Consider the following 24,667-nt stretch of genomic DNA (forward strand, 5'->3'; position numbering starts at 1 on the left):
TTTTTCTTCTCAACCTTAATCTCGGTTAAATAACATAGAAACAGTTCAGACAGCTAATAGTAAAGCACTGTAGTAGTCCGAAAGAGTGGTTAATGTGCAAATGAAGTTATACTTATGCAAGACTTCAACCACAACATAATCCCATTACAAAGAATTGACAACAATGGAACATAGTTCAGACTAAACAGAGTTCAAAGACAGCTACATAGCCGAATACTACAAAACAAATAGAATAGAGTGATACAGATCAAGGTCAAGAAACACGCAATAAAAACTACTAGCAACTGAAGAGATCCGATATCAAACTTCCACAGAATATAAATCACTATCATAACCGTCCATCAGGTTTTGAATGGAAGCCGGGATAGGAGGCAATTCAACGCCGACAATACCTTCCAACATGTGAATAACTTGCCTCATTGATGGCCTGTGGATCTCATCATCCTGGATGCACCAACAAGCAACTCGGCAGGCAACATCCAGCTCCTTCAAACTCGCATTTCCTTCCAGCCTGTCATCAAGCAAGCATAAAACATCTCCTTCGTTCACTTTAGCAGCAGCATAAAGGGGGAAATATCGATGGTTTCCATGTTGAATTTTCTCCGTACTCCTCCGCCCTGATATTATTTCGAAGAGCAGGACACCAAAACTATAGACGTCTGCCTTGTAGGTAATAGGCTGTCCAGATATCCACTCTGGTGCAAGATAGCCAATGGTTCCTCGGATACTGGTGAGTACTGCGCTGAATTCCCGTCCAAGAAGCTTTGCCATACCAAAATCTGCAATTTTGGGGCATAACTCCGCATCAAGTAGTATATTTTCAGGCTTAATGTCACAATGTATGATGGAGTCCCTGCATTCCTCGTGCAGGTAGGCCAAACCTCTAGCAATACCAATGACAATCCGATGGCGAAGATTCCAACTTAATACCCTTGAGGTTTCTGAAAAGAGATGAGAATCCAAAGAACCGTTTGGCATATACTCATAGACTAGCAACCTTCTAGTCCCTCCAGTACAGAATCCCAAAAGACGGACAAGATTAGTATGTTGGATCATCCCAACAGTCTGCACCTCTGTCCGGAATTGCTTCTCTGTGTGCCCTAGGCCTTTGAGCTTCTTCACAGCAACAATCGTTGAACCTGCAATTGTTCCCTTGAAAACACTTCCAAAGCTTCCTTCCCCCAGTTTGTCAGAGAAGTTTCTTGTAGCTTTCTTGACCTGTGCATAAGAGTACACTGCAAGAAAACCTTCCATTTTTGCCTGGCTTGCAACACATGAGGATCTCTTCTTGTATATCAAGAGAAGCATCAACATGACAAGAATAACCGCTATTGACCCAAAAATTAGTATGAAAACCAGTATGTGCAGCCTGCTTTTATTTGGAGAACCTATACGCATATAAATCTCGGTGTATGGAGGGTTATCAGCTAAAGTCAAATTAAGCAACATGCTGTGCCATATCTTGCAGCCAGAATGATATGAGTATGCTGCGCAGAAGCATTCGCTTAGACAGGTAGCTTGACATTCTTCACTAGTTGCTGCCGTCACATTCTGAGGATTGTCAGGAAAGCCCTGCAAGTTGTCTAACAAAACAAACGAGTCGGTGGAAACAGCACCTTGACAGTTTGAGGGGGTAATTCTAGAGCAGCCACTAACAAAATGTCCAAGCTCCCATTCACTTGGCTCCGTTGGACTGAAACCATCAATGCATTTGCATGTTCCTGTGCTTGTGCAAATACCAAATGCACCACAGTGAAAAGCACTAACTTTGCAGCTGGAAGGGTAGCTCCACACAGGTTGCCAACCACTACTTGTTGCATTATTTATCCACTTCAACAAACTGACTTGCCCCAGATGCAATTTCATGAATTCAATTTCATTTGGAATTTCTGGATCATTTAATCGTACCAAACTGCCATTTTCTTCATAGGTAACCATCCAATCTGGAAATGTTCCAAGATAGTCATGCCCATCAATGAACATGATAAATCCCCTCTTCCTACTTTGGTCAATCATGAGGGTACAATTATAAGGAGGCTTGTATAGGGTAAGCAAGATGTTGGCTCCGATGACCATATCCAATCCAAGCCATGCTCCTGGGAGCAGTGCATCAGCTGGGTGATCAAAGCTCTGCCATACGACCATAGAAGAGTTGAGCTGATCTCTTACTACAAAGTTTCCAGTATTAAGGATAACTGCCACAGCAGTCTCTGATGCATTTTTCATTGAATTTGAGGTCCATAGAACAGAGCCAAGCTCCTCAATATAAAGTTCACCGGCATCGATATACAATGTTGCATTAAGGAAGTTAGTAATGGGAATCCTGTTTCCCAGCCAGAAGTTTACTGGATTGCTGCTTGTAATGTTCTTGTATCGTATGCCGAGGTAGTGCTTTGTACCACTTGGGGAGAAAAAACCCAACTCAAAAATGCCATTTTCTGATACTAAGGTTTCACTGCCTGAGAGAGGTTGGCCAGGAAAAAGGGTATTTGATGCACTTGCAGCATGGCTACCCAGAAATAATATAATCAAGTTGAGGATCATTGCAGCAGAGAGGGCAGATAACGAATGTTTGCAGTTCAGTTCCTATGTGAAAGCACTATCTCTGAAGAGGAGACAGGAATACATAAGGACATGAGCAACATGAACATACTGAACAAACGAAATTGCAATAAGGATAGATACCTTGAGTAACGATTGAAGAATATTCATGCTGCTCCCGTTTCCATCATAGCCTGTGCACTTCGCAGTTTACAGTGGAGACTAGATTTGTTTAGAAACAGGAAGAAGAATGTGTTTGCCACCGAGATATTTCTACTGCACTAAAACTGATGAAGACAGTCAACTATCTAACAGTCACATACTGTACCAAACTGGTCAAGCACCTTTATCTCAAAAATGCTATATATAAAAATAAAAAAACGATGTCTTTTCCAGCTTTTCTTTTCATCGATTGTACTATCACTGTTATAAAACCGGCCCCGATAGCACGTTGAGAACCAAACGTGGAAGAAACGTCATAGGAGATCCAAACACGATGACGACACCGAGGAACGATATTTGTTAACGAGGTTCAGCCGAAACCTACATCCCCGGGGCACTAATTACGGGCGCTTCTCCCCGATCCAGCATATTACAGCGTATTAGAGTTACAACGACTCATGGCCGGACGCCACTGGCAGCCGCTCCCTCTCGCAATACTAAGTCGCCATGTGCGGTTACAGCAGGTCCGCCCCTCTATTTAAGAGAGGTTCTAGGATAGAGTCTGACTCTTACTCTAGTCATAACACCTAGTACAACTCCAAGTCCTAAACTGTAACCGACTTTGTACACATATTCGACACAAACTCTAATAATCACTTTCCAAGTTAGGGAAATGGCCATTCGGTTGGACAGCTACTGTTTTGATCCACATGTGCTTGCTACGATCAGTGATGTACTTTCAGCACTGGCATGCAGATGATGTCATGAATAGAAGTACAAAAGTGCATGCATCCTGAAACAAGAAGGGATTTCCTCTGGAAAAGGAAACCCTTAAGGGAGAGAATATGTGGTGTTAACAAGAGATTTGTCACTACGGGAAGAATTATTGGCCAATTTTTAGCATCTTAGGAATTTAAATCAACATAAGGCAGGAAAATGGAACGAGCAGACCATTCTTACTCGATAGGTAGACCGTTTCTGACTTTATGAGACATTTGCATCCCACAACCCAACATGATCTGTTCCAAGTACCATTGACTTGATATGATCCAAGACTGGCCTAACATTTTTTATCTGGTCAGAATTATAGTTCATGGTCCACCAACGTTAGCAGCTTCCGATAAAAATGGAGCATATCATGAATGAACAACATATAGTGGTAAATTACTAGCACAAATGAAAATATTGGGAAAATTCACATAGAGGTAGGATAAGATGCAAACAGTCTATGCTAATTTAATGCAAAATTCTGTGATCTTCAATGATGCAAGATATGCATTGTTGAACTGTATGCAATGTTTCATTCCACTTGAATGTAAAGTTTTCCATGTTAACAATGAAAGGAGTGCATGAAAACAAGAGAAACTGTCACAGTGCTGACTTGGTAGCAAGATATTCGAATTAAAAAATGGTTTTATCTGCCAGAAATAAAAGACTCAGAATTCTGGCAGTTGGTAGTAGTTTTGGTAAATACACACCAAACAGTTAGGCCTGGTAATTTTGATAGTGCAGCATCACCTAGATCTGCACTGATCTTTAAACATAAACTAGGGTGTGCCTTCTTTGCTCAGTTGCCGTTGTAGGTTCGCATGTGAGGAAACACGACGAGTTTTCAAAAAGAAAGAAAACAGTGGTAGTTGAAAGATAACAATATCAGGATGCTTATATTGGAATGCACAAAACTTAACCAAAAGTGGAGACACCGAACTATGTCATTGACTAGCATGAAACAAAAGAATCAACATGGACAAACAAGCTTCATCAGATAGCACACACCATAACCTTTTCCTAACTAGCTTTATCATGCACCCTTAGCAGAAAAAACTTAAGCCTTGTGGTTTTCTTGACTTTTATATAGCTTTTAGTCAAACTTTTTTAATATATGAAGTATGAATACCACCAGTGTCTGTTCCAAACGACAGTTGGTTAAGTTCTTACTTTGCTTTTAGCAAACGTTAGTTATTTGCATAAACAGGGATTGGACCCAGTTCCTTCACATTGGCAGGGATTTTAGTTTAAAAAATCACAACAATCCTGAAAGGAAAGGATTTGACCTAATCCCCATCGACTCATAGTCAAACAAGTGATAGTGAGTTACTAGCACTTTTCATTCCTCTACTTCCAGATCATGTATATTGTATGCATAAGCCACTTGTGTTGAAGATTTTATAGTGCAAAAACTTCTCAGTTAAACTATGCATCAGCCAGTAATCTATTTCTAATAATTGACCTTCGACAATGGAAGCTAGAAAAGAGTGCATATATCATGAACAGTGCTCATGTGCCTGATGACTAACGATGATCTTAAAATTGATGATAGAACTGCTCTAACCTTCCTGTTTTTGCTCGTTCAGAATGGAGTTTGCGTTAATCCTTCAATTGATGGCTCCTGTTTCAGCTCCTCATCAGTGCATCCTGCTAAAAAAGACCACTTTACTGGACAAATTAAAACAGTACACCCAGAAAAGGTCACTTTAACTTTAACTTATGAAGCAGTGGAACTTGGAAGTGTACAGATGCCAAATCCAAGCATACAGCCAAAGAAGCATAAAATTTAGATTATTATAAGTGGCTCAAAATGTGCGGATAAGGTGCCGAATTAATTAGTTTGCCATTGTCAACTCAAGTAGCCCCCCATGGACCCATAAAGCCACATGACTCTTCGCTGCTTTTCTTGGGTCAAACATTTCATGACTGATCGTCTGTTCTTCCCTTCCCCTTAATCCGGCTTTCACATTCTTGCATCACTTTCCCCTGCTATATATATATGGTCAGTATATATCCACAATTCCACATAGAAAGGTCAGTGATCAAATCAAACTTGACAAGCCTGATAATGAGTTGATATAGTTACTAGTGCAGCTGATTCCTGCCAACATCAACCCTTAATGTGGCTTTCACATTCTTGTGTCACTTTCCTTGCTATATATATATGGTCAGTATATATCCACAATTCCACATAGAAAGGTTAGTGATCAAATCAAACTCGACAAGCTTGATAATGAGTTGATAACTAGTACAGCTGATTCCTGACTACATCAACCCACAATTGAGCCAGTAAATTGCCCATGTGGATTTAAGCCGTTTAGATATTCGCCCTGCACTAGTTTTCATTCGTCGTTGGTTTCTGTTTTTTTTTATACGCTTGGTTAAGATATTAATAAGTGCAAAGATTTTGCAAATTAGCTTGTTCTGCGAGGAACTACAACCTTAGAGAAGAATAATTAGAGAACAGGTATGCAGTTTGCATCCGGCGTCCCTAGGAGTGCAGATGCAAACGAACCTTAGGGTTGCGGGGGCCTGACGACGAACATCCCGACATGCCGTCGTCCTCGTCCGCACCGCATCGTCGGCAGCCGCCGCCTCCTCCACGCGCGGCTGCTCGCCGTCGACCGTCCCCCGCCCGCAGTGCGCTGGACCGCGCCGGCCGGCCGGCCGGCCGGCATCGGACACCCACGCGGCGCCGGCGCGGGTTTCCCCATCCATCCGCCGTCTCCCCCTCCGGAAGTGATTACGTTGTCGGCTCCTTTCCCTTGGTTTGACAGGCACAGTGCAAAGGCGGAATTAGGAGTAGTTGCTAATGACCGATTAATTATATTTAATAAATTCATCTCACGGTTTTCAAGTGAGTTATGAAATTAGTTTTTTCATTCGTGTCAGAAAATCCCTTCCGACATCCAGTTAAACGTCCGATGTGGCATCTAAAAATTTTCTTTTCACGAAAAAAGGGTGTGTTTAGTTCACGCCAAACTTCCCCGTAACTCCCAACTTTCCATCACATCTAAAACTTTCCTACACATATAAACTACCAACTTTTTTTCCAAACAACCAACTTTCTCCAAACTTCTCGCTAACTTCATAAACTAAACACAACCAAGGCCTAAATAGCCAAGGCAACAGGACACGGGGCAACTTTGGGGCATTAACCTCTTGTGCTCTTGCCAATTGCCGTTGTACTACACGATGGGCTAATGCTGCATTTTTTGTAAATAACAGTGATGAAGGTGATTATTAAACCCATAATTACCGACACGGAGTTGCAGCACTGAGCTTGACAGTGAGTGAGCTCAGGTTGTGGGTTTGCCACGGCCCACAGGTCAACACCGTCAGACGGGCCAACTCTTTCGCCGTCTCAGGCAGAAAAGAAGTCCATTTTACCTCCCTCATACAATTGCAATCCATCATTACTCCCTCCATTTCGTAATATAAGACTTAATAGCATTATTCATATTCATATAGATAGTAATGAATCTAAACACACATATCTATCTAGATTCGTTAACATCTATATGAATGTGAGTAATGCTAGAAAGACTTACATTATGAAACGGAGGAAGTACAAACTTGCGCGCAAAAAAATCGACAACAATTGTGCAAAGTTCAGACGATACAGAAAAGTATGATCAGTTCTGATTAAACTGAACAAATCGACAACAATTGTGCAAGGTTCAGACTGATACAGAAAAGCATGATCAGTTCTGATTAAACAGACAACATCAAGGTCAAGAAACAAGCAATAAAAACTACTAGCAACTGAAAAGATCCGATATCAAACTTCCACGGAATATATATCACTATCATAATCGTCCATCAGGTTTTGAAAGGAAGCAGGAATTGGCGGCAATTCAACGTCGACAACACCTTCCAACATGTGAATAACTTTCCTCATGGATGGCCTGTGGATCTCATCATCCTGGATGCACCAACATGCAACTCTGCAGGCAACATCCAACTCCTTCAAACTCGCATTTCCTTCGATCCTGTCATCAAGCAAGCATAAAACATCTCCTTCATTCACTTTAGCGGCAGCGTAAAGGGGGAAATACCAATGGTTCCCATGTCGAATTTTCTCAGTACTCCTCCGCCCTGATATTATTTCGAAGAGCACAACACCAAAGCTATAGACATCTGCCTTGTGGGTAATAGCCTGTCCAGATATCCACTCTGGTGCAAGATAGCCAATGGTTCCTCGGATAGTGGTCAGTGCAGCGCTGAATTCCCGTCCAAGAAGCTTTGCCATACCAAAATCTGCAATTTTGGGGCAGAACTCTGCATCTAGTAGTATGTTTTCAGGCTTAATGTCACAATGTATGATGGAGTCCCTGCATTCCTCGTGCAGGTAGGCCAAACCTCTAGCAATACCAACGACAATCTGATGGCGAAGATTCCAACCTAATACCCTTGAGGTTTCTGAAAAGAGATGAGAATCCAAAGACGAACAAGATTATTATGTTGGATCATCCCAACAGTCTGTACCTCTGTCCGGAACTGCTTCTCTGTGTGCCCTAGGCCTTTGAGCTTCTTCACAGCAACAATCGTTGAACCTGCAATTGTTCCCTTGAAAACACTTCCAAAGCTTCCTTCCCCAAGTTTGTCAGAGAAGTTTCTTGTAGCTTTCTTGACCTGTGCATAAGAGTACACTGCAAGAAAACCTTCCATTTTTGTCTGTCTTGCAACACATGAGGATCTCTTGTACATCAAAAGAAGCATCAGCAGAAAAAGAATAACCCCTATTGACCCAAAAATTAGTACGAAAACCAGTATGTGCATCCTGCGTTTACTCGGAGAACCTATACGCATATAAATCTCAGTGTACGGAAGGTTATCAGCTGAAGTCAAATTGAACAACATGCTGTACCATATCTTGCAGGCAGAATGATAGGAGTACGCTGCGCAATAGCATTCGCTTAGACAGATAGCTTGACATTCTTCACTAGTTGCTGCCATAACATCCTGAGGATTGTAAGGAAGCCCCTGCAGGTTGTCTAACAAAACAAACGAGTCAGTGGAAACAACACCTAGACAATTTGAGGGGGTAATTCTAGAGCAGCCACTACCAAAATGTCCCAGCTCCCATTCATTTGGCTCCGTTGGTCTGAAACCATCAATACATTTGCATGTTCCTGTGCTTGTGCAAATACCAAATGCACCACAGTGAAAAGCACTAACTTTGCAGCTGGAAGGGTGGCTCCACACAGATTGCCAACCACTAATTGTTGCATTATCTAACCACCTCAACAAACTGAGTTGCCCCAGTTGCAATTTCATGTATTCAGTATCATTTGGAATTCCTGGATCGTTTAATCGTACCAGACTACCATTTTCTTCGTAGGTAACCATCCATTCAGGAAAGGTTCCAAGATACTTGTCATGCCCATCAATGAACATGATGAATCCCCTCTTCCTACTTTGGTCAATCATGAGGGTACAATTATAAGGAGGCTTGAACAGAGTAAGCAAGATGTTGGTTCCCATGACCATGTCCAGTCCAAGATATGCTCCTGGGAGCAGTTTATCAGCTGGGTGATCAAAGCTCTGCCATGTGACCACAGAAGAGTTGAGCTGATCTCTTATTACAAAGTTTCCAGTGTTAAGAATAACTGCCACAGCAGTGTTTGATTCATTTCTCGTTGAATTTGAGGTCCATAGAATAGAGCCGAGCTCCTCAATATAAAGTTTACCTGCATCGATGTACAGCGTTGCATTAATGAAGTTGGTGATGGGAATTCTGTTTCCCAGCCAAAAGGTTATTGGATTGTTGCTTGACATGTTCTTGTATTGAATACCTAGGTAGTGCTTTGTACCAGCTGGGGCTGAGGGGAAAAGGCCCAAGTCAAAAATACCATTTTCTGATACTAAGGTTTCAGAGCCTGAGAGAGATTGGCCAGGAAAAAGGGTATCTGATGCAACTGCAACATAGCTATCCACAAATAATATGATCACGTTGAGTATCATTGCTGCACAGAGGGCAGAGAAAGAATGCTTGTGGTTCATTTCTTATCTTCAAGCACTATCCCTGAAGAAAAGACAGATATACATAAGGAAATGATTAATATGAGCATAGAATGCTTGCAGTTCAATTTCTTATCTTCAAGCACTGCCCCAGAAGAATAGACAGGTGAACATAAGGAAATGATTAATATGAACATACTGAACAAACAAAATCGCAATAAGGATGGATACCTTGAGTAAAGATTGAAGAATATCCATGGTGCTCTGGTTTCCATCGTAACCTTTGCGCTTTTGCAGTTTTCACTGTGGTAATTAGATTTGTTTAGAAACAGGAAGAATAATGTGTTTGCCAGTGAGATCTTTCAATTTATTGCACCAAAACTGATGAGGACAGTCAACTACCTAGCAGTCATGTACTGTTGGTATGACACCAAACTGGCCAAACATCTTTATCTCAATAGCGCTATATATAGCTAAAACTGATGACTTTTTCAGCTTTTCTCCTCATCAATTATACTATCACTTTCCAAGTTAGGGAAATGACACCATTCGGCTGGAAAGCTATTGTTTTGATCAACGTGGACTTGCTATGACCAGTGATTTACTTTCATCCCTGGCATGCTGATAATTTCATGAATAAAACGACAAAAAGTACATGCATACTGAAATAAGGAGGGATTTCCTCTGGAATAGGAAAACCGCAAAGAGGAACAATATATGGTGTTAACAAGGGATTTGTCACTATTGGGAAGAATAATTGGCCAATTTTAGCATCTTAGGCATTTCATTCCAATCACTATAAGGCAGGAAAAGGCACAAGCGGACCATTTTTTTACTGGATAGGCAGATCAATTCTTTCTTTCTTTCTGAGACATTTGCATCCAAAAAGCCCAACATGGCATGTACCATTGACTTGATATAGTGAGAAACTGGCCTAACAATTTTACCTGGTCAGAATTTTAGTTCATGGCCCAACATTAGCAGCTTTTATTAAAATGGAGCATATCATGAATGAATAACACATGATGGTAAATTACTAGCACGAGAAAGCATTGGGAAAAAAATCACACCAAAGCAACCAATCTATGCATCTAATGCAAATTTCCACAATCTTCAGAGATGCAAAACATGCATTATCGAATTATATGCTATGTTCCATCCCACTCGAATGAGAAGTTTTCCATGCTAAAAATGAAAGAAATGCGTTAAAACAAGAGAAACGACAATTGCTGAATTGGTGGCAATTGTGGCAAGATACTCGTAGAAAAAAATGTTTTATCTGATATAAATAAAAGAACATGGGAAATCTGGTGTTTGATAGTAGTTTTGGTAAATACACACTAAGCTGTTAGGCCTGGTAATTTTGATAGTGCAGCATCACCTAAATCTGAACTGATCTTTAAGCATAAACTAGGGTGTGCATTCTTTGCTCAGCTGTCCTTGTAATTCCATATGCGAGAAAACATACGTTTTCAAAAAGAAAGAAAGTGGTAGTTGAAAGATATAAACAATCTCAGCTTGCTTATATTGGAATGAGCAACACTTAACCAAAGGTGGAGACATGGAACTATGCCACTGATCAGTGATAGATAAGTCTTTGTGGTCCTTGTTTGTGATTCTTTCTTTTGCTTTTGGGTAGTTTCACCTTTTCAGGACAGCATCTACTCCTTTAGCATATTTTCAGTTGCTAAGACAGCTGCGATTAGTAGGACAGCAGCGGTTAGCATCTCCTTTATGCCCCCCTTTATGCTTTATTCAGTTGGGATGCCCTCTAGGACAGCATCCCTTTCAAATTTCGAATTTTAGACTAGAAGAGTGCAGCAATAGGCTTGCAGCCAGCTATGGCTATATATATATGTATCCAACCTTCCTCGGGAGGTATGGCTTTGTGTTTGTGAATGAGAGAAAACCAGAAAATTGCCCCATCTCTTGTGCCATCCTCTTCTGAGAGTAACCATTGAGGTTCTAACATTTGGTATCAGAGCCACACTTTCCTGTAGGCTAAACATCTCCTGTTCCACCCCTTCCCAAGCTCGGTTGAGCTCTCAGCCAACAGCAGCAGCAGCACCGGCTGCTCCTTCCCCTCTCCCTTCCCCCTCTCCACGCAGCAGCCTCCCGGAGGCACGCCATGTCCGACGTTCGGTCTCGGCGTTCGGTCGCCTCGAGCACTCGGCGTCAGCAGGACACCGAGCTCGCCGCAGCAGAAGAGCGCAGGCGAGCAACGGCTCAGACCGCTGCAACAGCAGCGAGGGCGGCCAGACTGGCGGCAGCGGAGTTGGCAGCAGCCAGGGCGGAGGCGGAAGCAGAGGCGGCGGAAGATGCGGCACGTGCGGCGGAGGTAGAGGTTGAGACCTTGCGCAGCAGCATCAACGGCTCCATCGCCGGCGACATCACCGCCGACAGGGAGCTTGAGGAGCTGGCAAGAGGAAGGGCGCGGGAGCAGGCAGAGCGGTGGGCAGCAGCCCACCCCCACGGCGGCGGCGGCGGTCCAAGGGACCGCGCACCCGCCCACGGGAACCTAGACGGGCGCTGGCGTGCCGGCGGCAGCCCGGAGCCCGCGCGCGGCCCTCGTAGGCAGCGCGGCTCTCCCTCCCCTGACCGGCGGCATGGTCACCACGGCGTCCAGACGGTGGTCAGGGACTTTGGTCCCGGCGGTGGGTGGCCTACCCTCACCAAAACCAACTACATCGAGTGGGCCGCGGTGATGAGGGTGAGGCTCCAGGTGCGGCACATGTGGGAGGCAGTCCGGTACGGCGACGTCGACTACGATGAGGATCGGCGAGCACTGGATGCCCTCATCGCTGCAGTCCCGCCCGAGATGCAGTTCTCGCTTTCCCAGAAGCGGACTGCCAAGGAGGCCTGGGACGCCATCGCTGCGGCACGCATCGGCAGCGACCGCGCCCGCAAGTCCACACTGCAGGCACTCCGCAAGGAGTGGGAGAACCTGGCCTTCGAGCCGGGTGAGGATGTTGATGACTTTGCCCTCCGTCTCAACACTCTTTTGCAGAAGATGGTGCAGTACGGCGACGACACCTACGACGAGGAGAGAGCTGTCAAGAAGCTCTTTCGCTGCGTCCCAGAAAAGTACAGGCAGATCACTCGCTCGATCGAGTCTTTGCTGGACCTCTCCACGATGTCGATAGAGGAGGCGTTAGGTCGCCTCAAGGTCGTCGATGGTGATGAGCCACAGCCTCTCTCGGGGCCTATCACCATCGGCGGGAAGCTCCATCTCACTCGAGAACAGTGGGAGGCCTCTCAGAGCGACGGGAGGAAGGGGGAGTCTTCTCCCTCGACAGGCGGCCGCAAGCCGTGCAAGGGGCGCGGAGGTGTCCAGTTGCGGTGGGCGCGAAGACGCGCCGAGGGTGGTGCTCGCAGAGGCGCCCAAGGCGGCGCCGCCGGCAACCACAAGCCAGCACGAGACGACGCCTGCCGCAACTGTGGCAAGCTTTGCCATTGGGCCAAAGACTGTCGCCAGCCACGACGCGGCCAGGCCCACGTTGCACGGGTGGAGGAGGAAGAACCGGCTCTGCTCCTGGCTCACGCAAGCATCGAGCTACCTCCAGCGGCACCGGCCGCAACGGCTTTTCTCCACCTCGATGAGCCGAAGGTACTCGTCTCCCTCTGCAACAGCTCCAGCAACGACAAGGCTGATGGGTGGTACCTCGACACCGGCGCCACCCATCACATGACCGGCCGACGGGAGTTCTTCACCGAGTTCGACTCCAGCGTCCGAGGCTCTGTCAAGTTTGGGGACGCCTCCGGCGTGGAGATCAAGGGCGTTGGCTCCGTCACCTTCACCGCCAAGTCCGGTGAGCACAGGCTGCTCACCGGAGTCTACTACATCCCCGCGTTGAGGAATTCTATCATCAGCGTGGGACAGCTGGATGAGAACGGCTCACGCGTGTTGGTCGAGGACGGACTCATGAGGATTTGGGATCGCCGTCGTCGCCTTCTTGCCAAGGTAACCAGAGGCACTAATCGACTCTACATCCTCAGCGCGCAGGTCGCACAACCAGTTTGCCTCGCTGCTCGTCGAGACGACGAGGCGTGGCAGTGGCACGAGCGCTTCGGGCACCTCCACTTCGAGGCCCTGAAGCAGCTCAGTGCCAAGGAGATGGTGCGAGGCATGCCGTGCCTTGACCACGTGGAGCAGCTCTGCGACGTCTGCGTGGTGACGAAGCAGCGGCGGCTCCCCTTTCCCCAGCAGACGAGCTTCCGAGCCAAGGAGCGGCTCGAGCTCGTGCATGGGGACTTGTGTGGCCCAGTGACACCGGCCACACCAGGAGGACGACGTTACTTCCTGCTGCTCGTCGACGACCTCTCCCGCTACATGTGGGTGATGGTCCTCGGCAGCAAGGGAGAGGCTGCGGACGCCATCAGGCACGCGCAGGCTGCTGCAGAGGCGGAGTGTGGCCGCAAGCTGCGCGTGCTGCGCACTGACAACGGCGGCGAATTCACGGCGGCTGAATTCGCGTCGTACTGTGCTGATGAGGGCATTCAGCGCCACTACACCGCGCCGTACAGCCCGCAGCAGAACGGCGTCATCGAGCGGCGCAACCAGACGGTTGTGGGGATGGCTCGGGCTCTCCTCAAGCAGAGGGGGATGCCGGCCATCTTCTGGGGAGAGGCGGTGGTGACGGCCGTCTACATCCTCAACCGCTCGCCTACCAAGGCTCTCAATGGCAGGACACCGTACGAGGCTTGGCATGGGCGCAAGCCGGCGGTCTCCCACCTGCGGGCCTTCGGCTGCCTCGCGTTCGCCAAGGAGCTTGGACACATCGGCAAGCTCGATGACAGGAGCACCCCAGGGGTGTTCATCGGCTACGCGGAGGGCTCGAAGGCCTACCGCATTCTCGACCCGGAGACACAGCGTGTGCGCACGGCGCGCGACGTAGTGTTCGACCAACACATTTTCGGACCACGACTTCGACTACGACGAGCTCTTCGCCGACACCGCCCCAGCCGGTGACCCCACGCGCTCCAGCACCAACAGCCACTCCTCCGGGCACGTCTACTCCGACGCCAGCTCGTGTTGAGCGCAGCCCGGTGGAGTTCGCTACTCCGCTCTCCCACGACGGGGAGCGCATCGACGCGTACCACGACGGCGAGCAGCTACGGTACCGTACGATGGAGGATCTTCTCGGAGACCAGCCGGTGCCGGGACAGGTGCCTCGCGACCTGGAGGCGCAGTTGCACCTTGCGTGCGACGACGGTGAGCCTCGGTCTTTCGCAGAGGCCGAGAAACACGCGGCATGGCGTGCCGCGATGCAGTCGGAAATGGACACGGTTCAGGAGAACCGCACCTGGGAGCTTGCTGACCTCCCTCGTGGTCACCGCGCGATTACCCTTAAGTGGGTGTTCAAGCTGAAGAGGGATGAAGCCGGAGCCATCGTCAAGCACAAGGCTCGCTTGGTGGCACGCGGTTTCGTGCAGCAGGAGGGGATCGACTATGACGATGCCTTCGCTCCCGTGGCACGGATGGAGTCTGTGCGACTCCTCCTTGCGCTGGCTGCTCAGGAAGGCTGGGGTGTCCATCACATGGATGTCAAGTCGGCGTTTCTGAACGGCGACTTGAAGGAGGAGGTCTACGTGCACCAGCCTCCGGGATTCGTGCTCCCCGGCAAGGAGGGCAAGGTGCTACGCCTGCACAAGGCCCTCTACGGCTTGCGGCAGGCACCGAGGGCGTGAAATGCCAAGTTGGATTCCACGCTCAAGGGGATGGGCTTCGAGCAAAGCCCGCACGAGGCGGCCATCTACCGGCGGGGCAATGGAGGAAATGCCTTGCTGGTGGGTGTCTACGTCGACGACTTGGTGATCACCGGCACCAAGGATGCGGAGGTGGCGGCGTTCAAGGAGGAGATGAAGGCCACCTTCCAGATGAGTGATCTGGGGCCTCTCTCCTTCTACCTGGGGATCGAAGTGCACCAGGACGACTCCGGGATCACGCTTCGACAGACCGCCTACGCCAAGCGCGTCGTTGAGCTAGCTGGGCTCACCGATTGCAACCCAGCTCTCACTCCGATGGAGGAGAGACTGAAGCTGAGCCGCGATAGCACGACGGAGGAGGTGGATGCTACACAGTACCGGCGTCTTGTGGGGAGTCTTCGCTACCTCACCCACACACGGCCGGACTTGGCCTTCTCCGTCGGCTACGTCAGTCGGTTCATGCAGCGACCGACGACGGAGCACCAGCAGGCTGTGAAGAGGATCATCCGCTACGTTGCGGGGACTCTCGACCACGGTCTCTACTACCCGAGGTGTCCTAGCAAGGCACACTTCGTCGGGTACAGCGACAGCGACCACGCCGGCGACATCGACACCAGCAAGAGCACGAGCGGGATTCTCTTCTTCCTCGGCGAGTGCCTCGTTAGCTGGCAGTCGATCAAGCAGCAGGTGGTGGCCCTGTCCAGCTGCGAGGCCGAGTACATGGTGGCATCCGCCGCTTCGACCCAGGCGCTCTGGCTTGCTCGACTGCTTGGTGATCTCCTCGGCAGAGACATTGGAGCGGTAGAGCTCAGGGTGGACAGCAAGTCCGCTCTGGCCCTGGCAAAGAACCCCGTTTTTCACGAACGGAGCAAGCACATCCGGGTGAGGTACCACTTCATCCGAAGCTACTTGGAGGAAGGGAACATCAAGGCGAGCTACATCAACACCAAGGACCAGCTTGCGGACTTGCTCACCAAGCCTCTTGGGAGGATCAAGTTCCTCGAGCTCTGCTCCAGGATTGGGATGGCCCAACTTCCCCACAAGACGACGCACAAGACTTAGGGGGAGAATGATGGATAAGTCTTTGTGGTCCTTGTTTGTGATTCTTTCTTTTGCTTTTGGGTAGTTTCACCTTTTCAGGACAGCATCTACTCCTTTAGCATATTTTCAGTTGCTAGGACAGCTGTGGTTAGTAGGACAGCAGCGGTTAGCATCTCCTTTATGCCCCCCTTTATGCTTTATTCAGTTGGGATGCCCTCTAGGACAACATCCCTTTCAAATTTCGAATTTTAGACTAGAAGAGTGCAGCAATAGGCTTGCAGCCAGCTATGGCTATATATATATATATATATGTATCCAACCTTCCTCGGGAGGTATGGCTTTGTGTTTGTGAATGAGAGAAAACCAGAAAATTGCCCCATCTCTTGTGCCATCCTCTTCTCAATGAGAGTAATCATTGAGGTTCTAACAATCAGCATGGAACAAAAGAATCAACGTGGACAAACAAGCTTCATCAGATAGTGCACAACAAACCTTTTCTTATCTTAACCAGCTCTGGCTAATCCACTGTTTTTTTCCTTCTCCATAATGCGGCTTTTAACATGTTTGCGTCGCTCTCCCCCACTACATAATGGTCACTTGGTCAGTATAGATCCACAATTCCACATCAAAGGTGTCACGCCCTAAAAATCGTCTAATGTAAAAGTACATTGTGACAAAAGGTTTAATCATCCAATCAAACTCGACAAGCTTGATAGTGACTTGTAAAACGCTGACTCCTGCCGCCATCAGCCCAAAACTGAGCAAGTCAATTGCCCATGTGGATTAAATCCGTTTACTGACTCGTCCTGCGCTAGGGCTCATCCAACATCCATGGTTTAAGAGAAACTTGCGGGGAAATCAGAACACCCCTGAGTTTTTTTTATTCCAACATTAGAGAGTGCAATTCAGAAGAGAACTGATTAGAGAAACACATTCGAGATATGCGGTTTGCATCCGTAGGAGTGCAGACCTTAGGGTTGCGGGGCTGACGAAGAACACGCCACCTTCCGCATCGTCGGCAGCCGCCTCCTCCACGCGCGGTTGCTCGCCGTCCACCGGTCCCCCGCAGTGCGATAGATCGCGCCGGCGGCCGGCATCGAACACCCACGGCGGCGCCGGCGCGGGTTCCCCATCCATCCGCCGGCGCATCCTCCGGCGGCCCCCGCAGTGCGGCGGTGCTAGGCCTCATCGCCGGCCGCAACAACCACGGGTCACGGAAGCCCACAAGAAACGCAGCGGACCCCGGCCCAACTAAAAACGGGCCACACGTACGTCGCGTTCTGAAACTAGTACAGGCCGTGCTATGAAACGGAATCTTATTTGGGCCACTAATTGGGCTGGAATGAGATTCACGGGAGGGTAACTGGCGGTATCGAAGAAGCCCGTTTTCTCCATATCAACCTTGCAGATCCGGAGGTGGTTGACTGGTTGTCTCTGCCAGTATGCTGATTTTGCGCTGCACTCACCAGAGAGCTTTGAGGCAAAAATGTAGTAGGCCACACTGCTAATTAATTCCATCCAATAATAGAAGAAGATTAGCAACTACTCCTTCGGACTACTTTGGAGAAAAAGCAAACCCTTTCCTAATAAAAGAATGCTACCACTTGTGAAAAAAGGCACGTTGATTGGACTAGTAGTACTACTACGTAGTAGTAGTAGTAAATTTAATTTGTTGTCTGCTTGCATGATGAACGGCAGGGGAGCTGCATCTGCCTGGCATCTTGGACGTGGGCACGTGCACGTAGGACCAGAACGTCAACGGTTCATGCACTCGCGATTTTATCGCACGAATTGCAACTTATCATGATCGTGACCGCAAAACAGCGGCGAGTTCAGAGGTGACGATCGCGACAGCACTTCCGATCAATCCATGGCGTGCTCGTTTCTCTGCAAGCCATGGCTGCCATTAACGGAGAGCGCGAAGCCCGCTCGCTCGCCGGCGCCGTCTTCCCGCGCAAGAACGGTGGTGCAGCAGCTCGCCGTCCTCTTACTACTGCTCGGCGGCGTCGGCGGCGGCGGTGGCGCGCTGCTTGCCGCGGCCGCGTCGACGACGGACACCATCCTCCCCGGCGAGAGCATCACCGGGAACCAGACGCTCGTGTCCAAGAACGGCGAGTTCGAGCTCGGGTTCTTCAACCCGGGCGTCGGGATCCACTACTTCCTCGGCGTCCGCCTCAGGAAGCTCGCGGCGTACAGCCCCACGTTCTGGATTGGCGACAGGGTCTACGTCGTCGACCTGCCTCGCGCCGCGCTGGAGCTCTTCGGCGACAGCCTCTACATCAAGGAGGACGGTGCCAGCCTCTGGTGGTCGTCGCCGTCGTCCTCCTCCTCCTCCTCGGGCGGCGGCCGCGGCGGCGGCGCGGCCGTCGCCGTCCTCCTCGACACCGGCGACCTCGTGGTGAGGGACCAGAGGAACTCCTCCCTGGTGCTGTGGCGGAGCTTCGACTACCCCGGCGACGCGCTGCTGCCGGGCGGGAGGCTGGGGCTCGACGTCGCCACCGGGGAGAACGTGTCGCTCACGTTCGAGGGGTTCACCCACAACGGCAGCCTCCGGGCCGACGCGAGCAGGAGGAACGGGTTCGTGCTCACCACCGACGGCCGCGACACCCGCGGCGCGTTCCCGGACTGGATGGTGACCACCCAAGACAACGGCGGCTCGCTGGTGCTCAACCACCCGGACGCCACGAACTCCACCGAGTTCCTGCAGCTCAAAGTCGGGCAGGTCAGCCTGGTCCGGTGGTCGGGCGCCGACGCCGGCTGGGTGCCTCGCTGGACGTTCCCCTCCGGCTGCAAGTCCGGCGGCGGCTTCTTCTGCGGCGACTTCGGCGTCTGCACGACGGCGACCGGCGGCGAATGCCGGTGCGTCGACGGGTTCGCGCCGTCGGACACGAAGGAGTGGGGGCTCGGCTACTTCGTCACCGGCTGCTCGAGGTCTCTCCCACTCAGCTGCGACGCCAACGGCCAGACCGAGCACGGCGACTCCTTCGCCATTCTTGACAATCTCCAAGGCCTCCCTTACAACGCGCAGGATGAGCCAGCGACCACCGATGAAGATTGCAGGGAAGCTTGCCTGAACAAATGCTACTGCGTTGCATACTCAACTGAAACTGGATGCAAGCTCTGGTATTACGACCTGTACAATCTGAGCTCAGCTGATAAACCTCCATACAGCAAGATCTATGTCCGATTGGGTTCCAAGCTCAAGAGCAAGAGGGGATTGGCCACAAGATGGATGGTGCTCTTGGTTGTTGGATCAGTAGCTGTAGCTTCTGCAATGTTGGCAGTGTTGCTTCTATGCAGGTACAGGAGAGACCTGTTTGGATCCAGTAAGTTTGTAGTAGAAGGATCTCTGGTTGTCTACTCATATGCACAGATCAAGAAGGCAACGGAGAATTTCTCCGATAAGCTCGGCGAAGGCGGATTCGGAAGCGTTTTCAGAGGTACATTGCCTGGATCAACCACTGTTGTTGCTGTCAAGAATCTCAAAGGGCTCGGCTACGCAGAGAAACAGTTCAGAGCAGAAGTGCAGACGGTTGGAATGATCCGGCACACTAATCTTGTCCGTCTCTTGGGATTTTGTGTCGAAGGGAACAGAAAGTTGCTGGTCTACGAGTATATGCCAAATGGATCCTTGGATGCTCATATCTTTTCACAAAAGTCCAGTCCTTTGAGTTGGCAAGTTCGATACCAAATCGCGATCGGCATCGCAAGGGGTCTAGCATATCTACACGAAGAGTGTGAGCACTGCATCATACACTGCGACATTAAACCCGAAAACATACTACTCGACGAGGAATTCCGCCCCAAGATCGCGGATTTCGGCATGGCAAAGCTTCTTGGACGAGAATTCAACGCGGCACTTACCACCATCCGAGGTACCAGGGGCTATCTCGCGCCAGAGTGGCTGTATGGGCAGCCGATTACCAAGAAGGCAGACGTGTACAGCTTCGGCATCGTGCTGTTCGAGATGATCTCAGGGATAAGGAGTACTGTCACGATGAAATTCGGGAGCCATCGGTATTACCCCAGCTACGCGGCTGCGCAAATGCATGAAGGAGATGTTCTGTGCTTGCTGGACAGTAGGCTGGAAGGAAATGCCAATGTGGAGGAGCTCGACATCACCTGCAGAGTCGCCTGCTGGTGCATCCAGGACAGAGAGGGTGACAGGCCATCGATGGGGCACGTCGTTCGCATGTTGGAAGGTGTTGTGGACACGGAGATGCCCCCAATTCCAGCTTCGTTTCAGAACCTTGTGGATGGTGATGACAGTGATATATACGAAGAAAACTGGCGTTTGAGGACCCAAGATTAGTGCCAGTTTCCCTTCCTGTTTTCAAAGGGAGAAGTATATTGGTTTCTTGCTGGACCTATTTGATTTCAGCAGATTGATCAGTCAATAGAAATTAGACATGTATGAACTTGTATGTTGCAGTACCTGTAAATGTATAGTGAAAGTTGCTGCTCTAGTCTCCTTTCCTTCACATTATCTGTAGTGCAGATATGCGCGTGCACAAAACTGGAGGATCACAAAAAGGTCTAAATTGCGAAGCTCTGATCCGGGCAGGAACTAATTCGTGAAATTGTAGTTATACACACTTGTAGCCGTCCGATCACGATCGATGGACGGCCCCTATGCCTCGCGTCGCGCCCACTCACCCTCGCCGCCGGCGGCCTGCCACCCTCCGCCGCCGGCGGATACCCTTCGTCGTATGGCGCGGCCGCCGGAGGATTGCGATTCGCTAGGGTCTCTATCCCTCGGGTGGCCTCGTGTCGCTTCGGTTCCGCTCGTTTCGCTGTCGCCTGACATGATCGGGGCGGAGATGGCGCCGGCGATGGAGGAGGCGGTGGCCGGCCGTGGTGGACGTACGCCGGAGGAGGAGGAGGCGCGCCTTCGCGTGATCAGGCGGGCGCAAATTAAGGTGCCGTTTCTCAACCTCCGATATGATTCGCTCGTCCATCAAAGCCATATGGATGCTTGCCCTATGCTGTTCCTTCGTTTTAGCAGTGAATTAGTATTGAAAATTAACATGATGTTTGGATGTGCAGCGACTGATTTTGCTTGTGATCTATTACTAGCTAAAGTGTGTGAGCTATTGCAACAAGCCAATAAATAAATCAAACTTGATAATGCCAGATTACAAGCTACGAAGGGAATGCTGTATCCAATCTGGCTTTCTTTCATGATTGCCATTGAATTTCCCTGCAATGTTTTCTTTCTAAGGGTAGGAGCTAATTAGCTATTTAGGTGCCAATGATGTGAAACATACAGGATACAGTCGTGGGTACAATTGCTCTGATATTGCCATAGCTAATAAGTTGATGCTTTCTTCGAATGGTTTTATGCTCATCTGCAGACTGCAGTAGCACACAATATCAAAAGGAAGGTTAGCAGGGCAGCAAATTTTGAATTTTTTATTGCATTTACAGCTAGAACATACAGTTTGTGCATGTCTAGTTTCTACTGATTAATGCACTGACTCTACTGATCATTCCACTGACATACTACTTTACACCTGCCTAAATTCACTGCTGAAAAACTAGTTTGTGCATGCCTAAATTCTAACCGATTAATCTGCTCACACCAAGCAGGTCCACGGAGAAACCGAGAGTATCATTCTGAGAAACTGGAGGGGAAGCTAGAACTGATCTCGGGTCCTGAAATTCCAGCTTTCTTCAGAGTATATACCACTGTCTTCACTCTCCATGAGGTTCTGAAATGAAGCTGGAATTGGTGGCATCTCCATATCGACAACGCCTTCCAACATGCGAACGACTTGCCCCATCGACGGTCTGTCATTCTCTTCATCCTGGATGCACCAACAGGCCACTCTACAGGTGATGTCAAGCTCCTTCACGTTAGCATTTCCTTCCAGCCTGCTATCTAGTAAGCACAAAACATCTCCTTCATTCATTTGTACCGCTGCATACGTAGGAAAATAGCGATGGCTCCCAAATTTCACTGTCTCCGTAGACCTTCTCCCTGAGATTATTTCAAAAAGCACAATGCCAAAGCTATAAACATCTGCCTTTTTTGTAATAGGTTGCCCATATATCCACTCTGGTGCAAGATAGCCCATTGTCCCTCGGACGGTGGTCAATGCAGAGTTAAATTCTCGTCCAAGAAGCTTCGCCATACCAAAATCACAGATTTTGGGGCAAAATTCATAATCAAGTAGTATGTTTTCAGGTTTAATATCACAATGTATGATGCAGTCCTCACATTCTTCATGCAGATAGGCTAGACCCCTTGCAATACCAAGTGCAATTTGGTATCGGACATGCCAACTCAGCAAACTAGATTTTTCTGAAAAGATGTGAGCATCCAAGGATCCATTTGACATATACTCATAAACAAGCAACCTTCTATTCCCGTTGACACAAAATCCCAAGAGACGGACAAGATTAGTGTGTCGAATCATTCCAACAGTCTGTACTTCTGTTCTGAACTGCTTCTCTGCTTGCCCAACACCTTTCAGATTCTTCACAGCAACAACAGTGGTTGATCCAGGCAATGTCCCCCTGAAAACACTTCCAAAACCTCCCTCACCAAGTTTATCAGAGAAATTCCCCGTAGCCTTCCTGATCTGTGCATAAGTGTAGACAATAAGAGAGCCTTCTACTTCAAACTTACTGGATGCAAACAAGTCTCTCCTGTATCTGCATAGAAGCACCAGTCCCAACATTACCGAAGTTACAGCTAATGATCCAACAACCAAGAGCACAATCCATCTTGTGGCCAACCCCCTGTTGCTCTTGAGCTTGGAACCCAAACGGACATAGATCTTGCTGTATGGAGGTTTATCAGCTGAGCTCAGATTGTACAGGTTGTGGTACCACAACTTGCATCCAGATTCATTCGAGTATGCAACACAGTAGCATTTGTTCAGGCAAGCAGCTCTGCAATCTTCATCAGTGGTCACTGGTTCATCCTGAGCATTGTAAGGGAGGCCTCGGAGATTGTCAAGAATGGCGAAGGAGTCGTCGTGCTCGGTCTGACCGTTGGCCTCGCAGCTCAGCGGGAGAGACCTCGAGCAGCCGGTGACGAAGTAGCCGAGCCGCCACTCGTCCGGGTACGACGGCGTGAACCCGTCGACGCACTCGCATCCGCCGCCGCCGCCGGCCGTGCAGGCGCCGAAGTCGCCGCAGAAGAAGGCGCCGGACTTGCAGTCGGAGGGGAACGTCCAGCGAGCCACCCAGCCGGCGGTGGAATCCGACCACCGCATCAGGCTGATCAGCCCAAGATTGAACTGCAAGAACTCGGTGGAGTTCGGGGAGTCAGGGTGGTTGAGCACCAGCGAGCTGCCGTTGTCTTGGGAGGTCACCATCCAGTCCGGGAAGGCGCCGCGGCTGTCGATGCCATCGGTGGTGAGCACGAACCCGTTCCTCCTGCTCGCGTCGACCTGGAGGCTGCCATTGTGGGAGAAGCCTTTGAATGTGAGGGAGACGTTCGTCCCGGTGGCCGCGTCGAGCCCGAGCCTGCCGCCGGGGAGCAGCGAGTCGCCGGGGTAGTCGAAGCTCCGCCACAGGACGCGGGAGAGGTTCCCTTGGTCCCTCACCACCAGGTCGCCGGTGTCGAGGAGGACGGCGACGGCGCCGCCGTCCGAGGAGGAGGAGGAGCCGTTCCCGGCGACGCTGGACCACCAGAGGCTGACCCCGTCCTCCTTGATGTACAGCTTGTCGCCGAATACCTCGAGCGACACGCCGGGGAGGTCGATGACGCCGACCCTGTCCCCGATCCAGAACGTGGGGCTGTACTCCGCCATGTTCCTCAGCCGGACGCCGAGGAAGTAGTGGATGCCGGAGCCCGGGGTGAAGAACCCGAGCTCGAACCGCCCGTTCTTGGAGACGAGCGTCTGGTTCCCGGCCATCCCCTTCCCCGGGACAACGGTGTCCGTCGACGCGGCCGCCGCCAAGAACGCGCCGCCGCCGCCGCCGCCGGGGAGCAGCAGGAGGAGGACGAGGAGGAACGCCAGCGTCGGCGCCATTCTTCCACGGGAAGACGGCGACCGAACGCGCCGCACTAGCTCACCGTCGCCATCACCATCAGCGGCCATGGCTTTGCTTGCAGTTGCAGAGAGAGGAACAAGCAACCGAGCACGCCATGGAAGAGGAAGACGAGCCCAACTAATCCGGTTCGCGTTCGGTGTTGTCAGCCGTCGGATCTGGAGAATGGAGGGCCAGATTCGTTCCTGCTCAGCTCGGGGATTCCCTCGTAGAGCGGCACACTGGCAGTCTGGTACACGGACACGCCTTTGCTATTTTTGGAAAGCAATGGGCGGGTCGGCAACCCGTGCTGTGTGAATTTCAGCTGTTTAGGTAGGCAAGGATCAACTTGGATACAACAGCTCCTAATCTCCTATCGCTATCCGTTAGAGGATAATGCAATGCACGCAAAGTTACTTTGTTGACCATCGTCATTTAGATTGGGTTCGTTTCAAGGTGATGGGAACTACTCCATCTATAAGTGAACTTAAAACGGAATGAT

General features: G+C 49.8%; 4 protein-coding genes across 16 annotated transcripts; 1 reads left to right on the top strand and 3 right to left on the bottom strand.

Moving 5' to 3' along the window:
* Positions 1 to 53: 53 nt before the first annotated feature.
* On the bottom strand, positions 54 to 6,247 carry LOC127766014 (G-type lectin S-receptor-like serine/threonine-protein kinase At2g19130). Of its 13 annotated transcripts, none has more exons than XM_052291072.1 (5): positions 5,987 to 6,247; positions 5,036 to 5,457; positions 3,664 to 3,763; positions 2,686 to 3,533; positions 54 to 2,605 (listed from the first exon to the last, which is right to left on the bottom strand). In XM_052291072.1, exon 5 carries the CDS (start codon positions 2,542 to 2,544, stop codon positions 301 to 303), a length of 2,244 nt encoding a protein of 747 aa, XP_052147032.1. In that variant the 5' UTR covers positions 2,545 to 2,605; positions 2,686 to 3,533; positions 3,664 to 3,763; positions 5,036 to 5,457; positions 5,987 to 6,247; the 3' UTR covers positions 54 to 300. The 13 variants fall into 13 exon arrangements, with proteins under 13 accessions (XP_052147032.1, XP_052147024.1, XP_052147062.1 ...); XM_052291064.1 differs by having other exon boundaries at positions 3,664 to 3,777; XM_052291102.1 differs by lacking the exon at positions 3,664 to 3,763 and having other exon boundaries at positions 2,686 to 2,817; positions 5,036 to 5,118.
* A 1,503-nt stretch (positions 6,248 to 7,750) lies between these two features.
* LOC127766079 (G-type lectin S-receptor-like serine/threonine-protein kinase At2g19130) lies at positions 7,751 to 16,779 on the bottom strand. The gene is made up of 3 exons (XM_052291112.1): positions 16,675 to 16,779; positions 9,667 to 9,738; positions 7,751 to 9,499 (listed from the first exon to the last, which is right to left on the bottom strand). The coding sequence occupies exon 3, from the start codon at positions 9,475 to 9,477 to the stop codon at positions 7,876 to 7,878; it is 1,602 nt and encodes a 533-aa protein (XP_052147072.1). The 5' UTR covers positions 9,478 to 9,499; positions 9,667 to 9,738; positions 16,675 to 16,779; the 3' UTR covers positions 7,751 to 7,875.
* An 898-nt stretch (positions 16,780 to 17,677) lies between these two features.
* Positions 17,678 to 20,814, top strand: LOC127765991 (G-type lectin S-receptor-like serine/threonine-protein kinase At2g19130). Its single transcript, XM_052290984.1, has one exon. The coding sequence runs from the start codon at positions 18,053 to 18,055 to the stop codon at positions 20,492 to 20,494; it is 2,442 nt and encodes an 813-aa protein (XP_052146944.1). The 5' UTR covers positions 17,678 to 18,052; the 3' UTR covers positions 20,495 to 20,814.
* A 753-nt stretch (positions 20,815 to 21,567) lies between these two features.
* Positions 21,568 to 24,301, bottom strand: LOC127766001 (G-type lectin S-receptor-like serine/threonine-protein kinase At2g19130). The gene has a single exon (XM_052290993.1). The coding sequence runs from the start codon at positions 24,234 to 24,236 to the stop codon at positions 21,819 to 21,821; it is 2,418 nt and encodes an 805-aa protein (XP_052146953.1). The 5' UTR covers positions 24,237 to 24,301; the 3' UTR covers positions 21,568 to 21,818.
* Between the last annotated feature and the right edge of the window lie 366 nt (positions 24,302 to 24,667).

The sequence above is a fragment of the Oryza glaberrima genome, chromosome 1 (genome assembly GCF_000147395.1).
Source record: "Oryza glaberrima chromosome 1, OglaRS2, whole genome shotgun sequence".
NCBI lineage: Eukaryota > Viridiplantae > Streptophyta > Magnoliopsida > Poales > Poaceae > Oryza > Oryza glaberrima.

What these genes read in the sequence shown, in the direction of transcription:
- LOC127766014 (XM_052291102.1), bottom strand. Translation starts at nt 2,544, where the DNA reads ATGATCCTCAACTTGATTATATTATTTCTGGGTAGCCATGCTGCAAGT.
- LOC127766079 (XM_052291112.1), bottom strand. Translation starts at nt 9,477, where the DNA reads ATGAACCACAAGCATTCTTTCTCTGCCCTCTGTGCAGCAATGATACTC.
- LOC127766001 (XM_052290993.1), bottom strand. Translation starts at nt 24,236, where the DNA reads ATGGCCGCTGATGGTGATGGCGACGGTGAGCTAGTGCGGCGCGTTCGG.
- LOC127765991 (XM_052290984.1), top strand. Translation starts at nt 18,053, where the DNA reads ATGGCGTGCTCGTTTCTCTGCAAGCCATGGCTGCCATTAACGGAGAGC.